This window comes from Anomalospiza imberbis, chromosome 25, assembly GCF_031753505.1.
Source record: "Anomalospiza imberbis isolate Cuckoo-Finch-1a 21T00152 chromosome 25, ASM3175350v1, whole genome shotgun sequence".
In the NCBI taxonomy this organism is placed as follows: Eukaryota; Metazoa; Chordata; class Aves; order Passeriformes; family Viduidae; genus Anomalospiza; species Anomalospiza imberbis.
In genome coordinates, this window is record NC_089705.1 from 3172825 (window position 1) to 3182298 (window position 9474).

Below are 9474 nucleotides of genomic sequence, written 5' to 3' on the forward strand. Positions count from 1 at the left end.
TCCCGTTCCCCTGCCCGCTCCCGTTCCCTCCGTTCCTCCCGTGCCCCGTCCCCCTGCCCGCTCCCGTTCCCTCCGTTCCTCCCGTGCCCCGTCCCTCTGCCCGCTCCCGTTCCCTCCGCTCCTCCCGTGCCCGGTCCCCTCTCCGCACCCGCCGCTCTCCCGCCGGCTCCGTGCGGCCCTCGCGCGGCTCCCGCGCGCCCCCGGTCGCCATGGGAACGGCGCCCCGGCCGTGCCGTCACGGCCCCGCGCCGGAAGTGGCGCCGCATGGCGCGGACGGCGCGGGTGCTGGCGCTGGCGCGGGCGGCGGAGCGAACGGCGGGGCCGGGCCCGGGCCCGGGCTGTGCCCGCCTGGTGCTGCTGCCGCCCGCCGGCGGGGCCCGGCCCGGCCCTCAGGGTGCGCGCGGGGAGCCAGCGGAGGGCGGAGGCTGGGCCGGCGGCGGGAGCGCCCCAGTGGAGCCGGGCTGGGCCGCACCGGAGGGTGGAGGCCCCGGCCGGTGGCGGCAGGAGCCGGGCCGCCCCGCTGACTGGAGGGAGGCGGTGGCGGCCGCGGCCGGCGCCCTGCAGGCGGGCGGGCTGGTGGCGGTGCCCACGGACACGGTGTACGGCGTGGCCTGCCTGGCCCAGGACTCGGCCGCCGTGCGCAGCATCTACAGCCTGAAGGGGCGGAACGGCGCCAAGCCGCTCGCCATCTGCCTCGGGGACGTGGAGCGGCTCTACCGGTGCGTGCCGAGCCCGCGGGGCTGCCGGAGATCCCGGCGGGCTGCGGCTCCTCCCGCCGCCGGCCCGGAGCCCCAGGGAACGGACGGGAGGCCGTGCCGCAGCTGCCCGGGGGCCGGTGGCCCGGGCCACGCGGTGTGACGCCCTGATCCGGCTGTCTCTGGCCCTGCAGGTACTGCCACGTGAATGTTCCCGACGAGCTGCTGCGGGACTTGCTCCCGGGACCGGTGACGCTGGTGTTGGAGCGTTCAGAAGAGCTCAATAAGGACCTGAATCCGTTCACTTCGGTAGGTCTTGGCTGCAGGACTGGGGGGCTGGGGGCTGGTTTTGTGCTGCTGCTGCCGCCACATTTGTCCTTGCCTGTCCCCAGAAGTGCTCCTGTGCTGTCCTGCTCCCTGTGACTGACCTTGTTAGCGTTCAGGAGCACACATAATCACAGGATATGATTTTATGTAGGGGCTTTTATTGCAGAGCTCTGGGAATCAGGGGTACAGACCCAAATCTGACTCCCACATGGCTTTCGAGCTGAACGTGTTTTATATTCTATCGTTACATAACTTACATATTAATTATTAAACTTATATTGTTCTGTTGTATACATTGAATTTATCCAAGCATGAATTTCTCGTGATCTTTCTCAAGCCCCTGACCACGGTTTCCCATGATTATTCTTACGATTAAACAGTAATTATATTTAATTACTAAACAATCATCACATCTAACAGTTCTATCATTTATTATATACTAGCTACACGGGTGCAGTTCTAGCAAGTACAAGGCCTGTACTTTCCCAGGGTATTTTCCAGGCCTACTAAGCTTAATTTTCATTCTGACTCCGCATATCCCCATGATTTTAAAGCCCTTTTACTATCAACCTGGACATGGCATAAACCAGCGTTAGGGCCTGACTTAAGTCTGCAGGTTCAGCAGGTGCAGATCCGTCAGCTCTCTAGAGCTTCAGCTTTAAGTCAAGAGAGCTTTAGGCAACGCAGAATTGGAGCCAGGTTCTGTGTGTCAAACGCTCCTCTCCTTCCCTGCAGCTGGTTGGTGTTCGCATTCCAGACCACCCCTTCATGAGAGACCTGGCCCGCGCCTGCTCGGGACCGCTGGCTCTGACGAGCGCCAACATCAGCTCGCAGGGCAGCACCCTGACCGTGTTGGTGAGGTTCTTTCGTCCCTCTGGGATGTCACCGGGGCAGTTTGGCAGAGCCCCAGGCTCCCTCAGTTCAACTTGGCTTTAGCAGTAAGCCAGTGGTTGCTCTGCTGCTGTATTTTTATTTTATTTAAATGATACAAGCCGCTGTCAGGACTGTTACCCACAGCTCTCTTGCAGGAATTCCAGGACTTGTGGCCTCAGCTGTCCCTGGTCATTGATGGAGGCCCCATAGGAGACATCCAGAGCCCAGAGTGTCGCTTGGGGTCAACTGTGGTTGACTTATCTGTGTCGGGGAAATTCTCCATCATCCGGCCTGGCTGGTGAGTGTAGCTGGTGCTGTTCCTTTGCTTCAAATTAAACAGAACTTTTGGATAGGGGTGGGGCATGCATTACCTTGCTTTGCTTCACTTCCCATAGCAGTTCCACCTTCCCATTAATGTTAACCTAATTATGAGCACACACAGAAATCCTCAGGAGCTCTCAAATTCCCCTTTCTCACAGCTTCTGTGTGAAGCTGTGGTTTCTGGAGTTTGTGCTCTCTTTGGCTCTAAGTGCAATCCTGTGTCTTGCTGATTGCTCTTCCCCAGAAAATGCAGTTTTAATGCTCCAAACCCTTTGTTCTGATGGCTCTGTTTCTCCCTGCAGTGCACTAACGCCCACAGTTGAAATCCTGAAGAAGAAGTATGGCTTGGTACCAGAATCTTCCTAACCCTTGGGACTGGGAGCTGGTGGAGCTGGGCACTGTGTGCCTGTGCACTCAGGAGTGGGTGATCATGGCCTTGTTTAATAAGGTCGATGGGTTATGTCGAGGTAAATAAAAAAATATTAAAAAAGAAAGACTAGAAAACCCCTTTTGACCTCTTTGTGCTGCTGTACTGTTCCCAAATGTCTGTTGTGTTATCCTGGTCAGGCTTTGTGAACACAGTGATGATGAAAGCTGAACTGTTGTCAGGATGGTGTGGGGAAGGCCCTGTGTGCCCTCCCCACTTCTGAGTGCTCATCCCATGCCATCTGCACTGGAAGGAAAGCAGACGTGGAGCAGAGGGGTTTGGAGCTTTGAGGGTGTTACAGCTGTGCTGTTCTCTGGCTGCTTTTCTCGGTTCTGAGTGTGATCAAAACCTCCTGCTGAGATGAAACTGTCAGTGCTTCTGAAAATTCAGCGTTCAGATAGCCCAGGCTAGAGCTGCTCAGACCAGCCTGCTTCCTCCTAAAGCAGAGAATGAAATCAGCTCTTGGTGTGATGATCTTCCTTCGTTTAAATGTAGAATTCTCTCTTGGTTTTGCTCTGAAATGGTGCTAAGCTGAAGTAAACAGGGAATGGATGAAAGTGTCCACTGGTATTGATCATTGATTGAAAAGTGAAGTCACTGGGAAGCAAGGAGGGGGTGGTGTGGGGTGTGGGGCCAGGATCCTGTCCCTGAGGGGACAGCTCTGCCCTTGGGACATGTGTGGAGTGCCAGGGCCACTGCCTTGCCTGCACCCAGCCCTTGCACAGCCTGCACTGGGATAGTTTTTCCAGTGTCTTGAGGGCCATGGAGGAGTTTTCTGTTACTGCTGCTCACAAGCAGCTGTCTCAGGCACTGCTAAAGGATTGCACTGCACACACAGCTGACCCCAGAGTCATCACTGCCTGGCTGGAGTTTCTGCTGTAAAATTCCCAAAGCAGCAGGCTGGGTGAGTTACTGTCATTTGCAGAGTGGGTGTGTGATCTCTGCTCTGACCTTGCGTTTCTCAGGTGAGTATCCTGGGGGATGGAGGGGCTGAGGGAAATCGGGGATCTGAGGGAAATCACTTCCTTTAGCCTGCACAGGAGCCCGAGTCCTGCCTGCCTGTCCCAGTGCTGGAGGGCACTGCTCTGAGCAGAGGGTCTGGTGTAGTGGAGGGGGCAGAGTGGGGCACTGGGGGTCCCCCTGTGGGCCCTGGTGGTCAGTGGATCTGGGCAGGTGACTCTCCACATCCCCCAGCTCACACCAGAGCCAGAACTGCTGCCCTGGTGCCCCCACACCTGTGGGGGTGTAAGGGCTGTTTGGGGGCTGGCTGTAACCTCCCGCCACAGGGAGCAATTTCCCTGCTGGATTTGCACAGTGAGCAAGCCCTGCCTCTCTGCTCAGCTCATCAGCTATTCATCGATCCTTGCTGGGCTCATCCATCACTCACACCTGCCATCTGCTTTCCAAACATTTCCTGTTTTCCCAGCGATGTGTTTCCCTGCTCAGACAAGCTGATCTTGTGTCAGAAACCAGAATGTCCCTCGGATGCTCTTGGATGTTCCAGGCCCAGGTCAGAAGCATTTGAGACCCTGGAATGCAGCCACAGACCCCTGTGGCTTTGAACCTGACCCATGGAGCAATTTACCAACCTTGCAGGAAGAACAAGAAATCACAAACGTTTAGATATTGTAGTAGAAGTAGTCACAAAGTGAGAGGAAGAGTTTTTGAGTGCTGTACAGGGGGGTTTTAGGCCTTGTACAGAGGGGTCTCAGTTTTGTACATGGGGGTCAGAAGTTCTAAGATGGAGGGATTTGGGCGTGCCCTGTCCTCCTTTCTTCTTCCTAACCTCCGTGTTCTTGGTGATATTGGCACTCACAGATTGGTTTAGAGTAGAAAGTCACTGTTCAATATAGGTGATGGGCACTGGGGAAAAACCATAAACATTTAACACGTAATGTATGATATAAAAGAGGGCACCAGCCCCCTGGGAGTCAGTGTGTGCCTTTGCCTGACTGCTGAACGGACCGCAGCAGCTCAGGGAGAAATCTTTTAGATAACACACATTAAACTACCCTGAGACCGGATGACTGAAGACTACAGAGTCTTTCTTTGGAAGTTCGGGTTGGAGGAGAGACTTTTCCACCTTTCGGGGTCACCCCAGTCTGGGGGAGAGCCCCGTCAATCTTGCACCATGGATAGCTGGGTGCAGCTGAGCCCCTGCCCTGTGTGCTGGCAGAGGCACGTGGCTCTGCCCTGCACCAGTGGAGCCATGGTCACCTACAGAACCATGCAGCTGAGGGGCCTCCAGGAGCTGCTTCCCTGGCTGTGGGGGCTCTGCTGCAGCAGCTCCTCCTCCTCCTCCCCTTGGGGACTCTGGAACATGCAGGTGGAGCTGAGCCAGGAAGGGCTCCTTTCCTACAGCTGTGTGGGGAGTGATGCTCCCCCAGGTGAGGCACAGCCCTAAGGAAGAGCTGCCTTGCCTGAATGGGACTGGTCTGGTGGCTGCTCTGGGCTGCCCAGAGCCTCATCTTGGCCACGACCTGCAGTGGCATTTGTGAACAGCCAAGGTGGGCAGAGAGCTGCAGAAACGTGTCACCATCTCAAGTGGTGCCTCTGCTCATGGCCCATTCCCTGCTGCCAGCGTTGTGTCCCTGCAAGTGACAGCTTTATTTGTACCAGCAGCAGCAGGAGGATGAGCCACGCAGCAAGTCCGGGTGAAAAGGCCAGTGCTGTCGTTCCCTTGCAGAGACTGCAGGCACTATAAATTCCCTCTTTCCTCTGGCTTCTGGCCGGCTGTGGGGCACTGTGCTGTCAGCACGATGTGCTTGGCACCAGCTGAGGTGACAAGCCCGTGTATCAGTGTCAGGGCACTGTCAGCACCTCTGGAATGTGCCAGCACGGAGCAAACCCAGGATTTGTTGCTTGTTCAAGTGTCCTTGGTACTTCCCAAACGGGGACCCTGCAGCTACACCGAGTGACTGCAGTGTGCTGTGAGCAGGGGACGTGGTGGTGGGACCTGTACTGTCACCAGGACGCTGGGACCTGTCTGGGGACACGGTGAGAACACACTCCCAGCCCAGCCGGGTCAGGGGGATCAGACACATCTGCTGGAGTGGGGAGGTACCTCTGGCAATATGCCAGGCAGGATTATAAACACCTTCATAAAGCTACTCACAGACCAGGGTGACCCCTGTGTTTGCAGCCCTCGTGGAAATCACACTGGCGTGAGCACTCGGGGCAGGAGATACGTGGTTTGCATTTGAATTAGCACTTGCCCTGCAAACCAAAATGCATCTGAAGAACCTCACTAGCAGAGCCAGCTCAAACTCGTGGTGCAAACGAGCAGCACCAGGCCAGGCTGCCTGGACCAGGGCTGGTGTTGGAGGTGAAGCTGCTTGGTGTCTGCCCCTTTCCAGCCCTGCTGGAGCTGGTGGGAATGCTGCTGTCTGAGGCATCCCAGAGCTTTAAGCAGCGAGAGGTTTTCCTCCATCACTGCAAACACAGATCTGCGATGCTGCTGCTACTGCCCTCGTTCTGCTTCCCAATACAATGAAAACCAGACTCATGCTAATTAAGCTGGAAACACAAAACTGCAATTTGCAGCTGATTAAGTCTTTCAAACAGTATTTATGTTAATCTTCTTCTGGTTTATTTTCTTGTAGTGCCTTGACTAGGAAATAGTCCACTGCCTGGGGAGATGCTTCCAGATGAAGCCCAGCCTGCCCTGCTGGTTTAAGGAATTAATTAATTAATACATTAATTAATACTGATTTAAGGAATTAGTCTGTAGAAGTGTAGATAATACAGCCAGAAGGGACCTTGAGGTCATCTGGAGAGTCTGTTTCCCTCAGACAGCATTCCCTCTTCCAGGTCACTGCAGGTACATTTGTCAGATTTGCTCTCAGCTCCCTTTTCTGGAGGATGTTCTGCCTGGCTGCTCTTCTTCCTGTTTTCCAGTTCCTTAAAAAAATATTTATTTGTACTGGAATTTTTCAGGAGCTTAAAGGTAACATGGTCTGTGTTCATCCACCTCTTCTCTGATTTTTCCCTGTTTCAGAACAGCTGTGTTTTACCATCTGGTGTTGCCACTTTGGGGATGGCTGCAGGGAGTTCCTGGGGAGGGGGCTCTGGGCACTGCAGGCTGAGGTGGGGAAGTTCTGAGGTGCCATGGGATGTCACCACTGCAGGAGCCATGAACAGTCCCTGAATGCAGAGAGGAGAAGTCCAGAGATCAAGGGCTTTTCACTGTGGAATTGTTAAATTAACTATTAATTTAATTTTGATTAAATTAGAACTTTTTTTTGTTGTTGTTCATTACCAGCAAATTATTCTCTGCATAATTAATGCTGGCTGAGGCTGCTGATTCACTTGCTGCTGTGGGACAGAGCATTCTGTTACAGTCCAAGATGTGCTGGGCTCCAGGGGCAGTCCTGTAGGAAAGCCATGGGGAGCACTTTGGTCCCCAGGACAGGGAAAGCACTGGATCAGATCCCCCCTGGCAATTAAACATTCATTGTTATTGATGAGCCCACTCTCCCCAGGCTCTGGGGTGATGCTCCCCATTAACTCTGCTCGCTGGGACTGGGCTGGCTGCAGCTCTGTCAGGTGCAAGTTGTCATCAGCCACAGCTTGACTGGATGAGATTTCTGGGGAATGAGGAGCTCTCAAGCTTGTGGCAGTTACCTGCCCAATGTGGGCAGAGGGGAATTTTCAGGTTTTCCTCCTTGCTGTATAGTTGTATCCTCTGACCACCCTTCAAACGCTGACAGCCTTCCCCAGGTGTGGAGAGAGCCCTTCCCTGCCTCCAGGTGTCTGAAAGCAAAAGAAATGGTGAGTTCACAGAGATTTGGGGTTTTAATCATGAAATATCATCTTTTAAAACCTGCAATGAGCGGGACAGTTGGTTTTATTATTCTGAGCATGTTTGGCCAAAATTCTCTGCTTGTTCCCAGATGTCCATTCCCCTCTGCTGCATGGCTGCAGCTGTGGTGAGATGAGTGGTGGGGCAGGGATGGATGGATGGAGGTGGGGCAGGGATGGATGGATGAGGGATGGATGGATGGTGGATGAGGGATGGATGGATGGTGGATGGGGGATGGATGGTGGATGAGGGATGGATGGATGGATGGATGAGGGATGGATGGATGGTGGATGGGGGATGGATGGTGGATGAGGGATGGATGGATGGATGGATGAGGGATGGATGGATGGTGGATGGGGGATGGATGGGGGATGGATGGATGGATGGATGGACGGACGGATGGGGGATGGATGGATGGATGGGGGATGGATGGATGAGGGATGGATGGATGGATGGATGGATGGATGGATGGATGGATGGAGGTGGGACAGGGATGGATGGAGGTGGGACAGGGATGGATGGAGGTGGGACATGGATGAAGATGGGACAGGGATGGAAGGTGGGACAGGGATGGAAGGTGGGACAGGGATCAGTGGTGGAGCAGGGATGGATGGTGGGGCAGGGATTGATGGAGGTGGGACAGGGATTGATGGGACAGGGATCAATGATGGAGCAGGGATGGATGGAGGTGGGACAGGGATGGATTATGGGCAGGGATTGATGGAGGTGGAGCAGGGATGGAAGGTGGGAGACAGGGATCAATGATGGGGCAGGGATTGATGGAGGGACAGAGATGGAAGGTGGGACAGGGATTGATGGTGGAACAGGGATGGAAGGTGGGACAGGGATTGATGGTGGAGCAGGGATGGAAGGTGGGACAGGGATTGATGGTGGGCAGGGGTGGAGGTGGGAGAGGGAGGGAGGTGGGGCAGGGATGGAAGGTGGGACAAGGATCAATGGTGGGCAGGGATTGATGAAGGTGGGACATGGATGAAGGTGGAGCATGGATTGATGGGGGTGGGACAGGGATTGCTGGCAGGGCAGGAACCACCATACCTGGCTGATGTGGGAGCCCCAGGGCTGGCAGAGGGAGTGGCCAGTGGGGCTCTGTGGTGCCTGGCCGAGGATGGCTGGGATTGCAGTAAAACTAAATTCAGCATCCAGGATGTTCCTGAGAGACACCATCAAGGTGCTGCTGGTGTTGGAGCAGGCTGGTCCTGCAGCCAGCTGGGAATGCTGGCGAGATGAGCATTTGGTGCAGAGACCATGTTTGCTCTCCTTGTGCCCTCCGTGGTTAACACTCTGCAAATATCTTCTTGGCAATGACTCCAATTAGGCCAGGACATCTCCCTGTAATCTGGATCCCTGTTGTGCTGTCAGACTCAATTCAAATTTAATTTGCTAAAGGTATATATCAGGCAGCTTTTTTCCTTAAAACAAAATGGAGAGGAAGATATTGTTGATGGAAAAAATAATACAAGTTCATATTCTTCTTAACTTAAGGAAGGAAAAGAGATGCCAGAAAACACAGCTAAATTTACATTTTAATGGGAAAGGTTCTGACTGCCTGCTCTGAGAAACACAAATTGCTTTCCGGATGGGACCCTCACTTTCTACCGAAGCGCAGGGAATTAAATCCAGCAGCCCCTGATGAGATGAAAGGGATATGTGGAGCCACAATCCCCACTACCAGCCAGTGGCAAGGACAAGCTGGGCGCTGGTGGTGAGGCCAGGCTGTTGTCCCAGCGGGGCACAGGCCAGGACATGGCTCTGGCTCGGCAGCTGGAGGTGCCGTGCCAGGGAGCAGAGGGCTTTGCCATGCGTTTCAAACCCTGGCTGACGGTGGCCCTGCCCCTGCTGGTGTACCCCAGCCCATTTTGGGGTGCTGACAGAGGGAGGGCTGGCTCAGAGGGGTCTGTCCTCATTTCTGTGTGGTGAGGGGGGGTGTCAGTAGCAGAACTGTGTCGGAGTCAAGGACATCCCTCTGGCTGCCCTGGCTGTCTCCAGACCCTGGCACGAAGTCAAAAACA

At 54.7% G+C, this 9474-nt stretch overlaps 1 protein-coding gene across 1 annotated transcript; it reads left to right on the plus strand.

Moving 5' to 3' along the window:
* The first annotated feature begins 249 nt into the window (after nt 1–249).
* On the plus strand, nt 250–3203 carry YRDC (yrdC N6-threonylcarbamoyltransferase domain containing). Its single transcript, XM_068172625.1, has 5 exons — nt 250–719; nt 890–1004; nt 1758–1877; nt 2051–2193; nt 2519–3203. Exons 1-5 carry the CDS (start codon nt 265–267, stop codon nt 2580–2582), a joined length of 897 nt encoding a protein of 298 aa, XP_068028726.1. The 5' UTR covers nt 250–264; the 3' UTR covers nt 2583–3203.
* Nucleotides 3204–9474: the final 6271 nt, after the last annotated feature.

Bases quoted from the DNA above. Each gene is read 5' to 3' on its own strand.
- YRDC (XM_068172625.1), top strand. From the start codon at position 265: ATGGCGCGGACGGCGCGGGTGCTGGCGCTGGCGCGGGCGGCGGAGCGA. The intron at 1,005-1,757 runs GTAGGTCTTGGC...CCTTCCCTGCAG, and splicing joins ACCTGAATCCGTTCACTTCG to CTGGTTGGTGTTCGCATTCC. The intron at 1,878-2,050 runs GTGAGGTTCTTT...GCTCTCTTGCAG, and splicing joins GCAGCACCCTGACCGTGTTG to GAATTCCAGGACTTGTGGCC.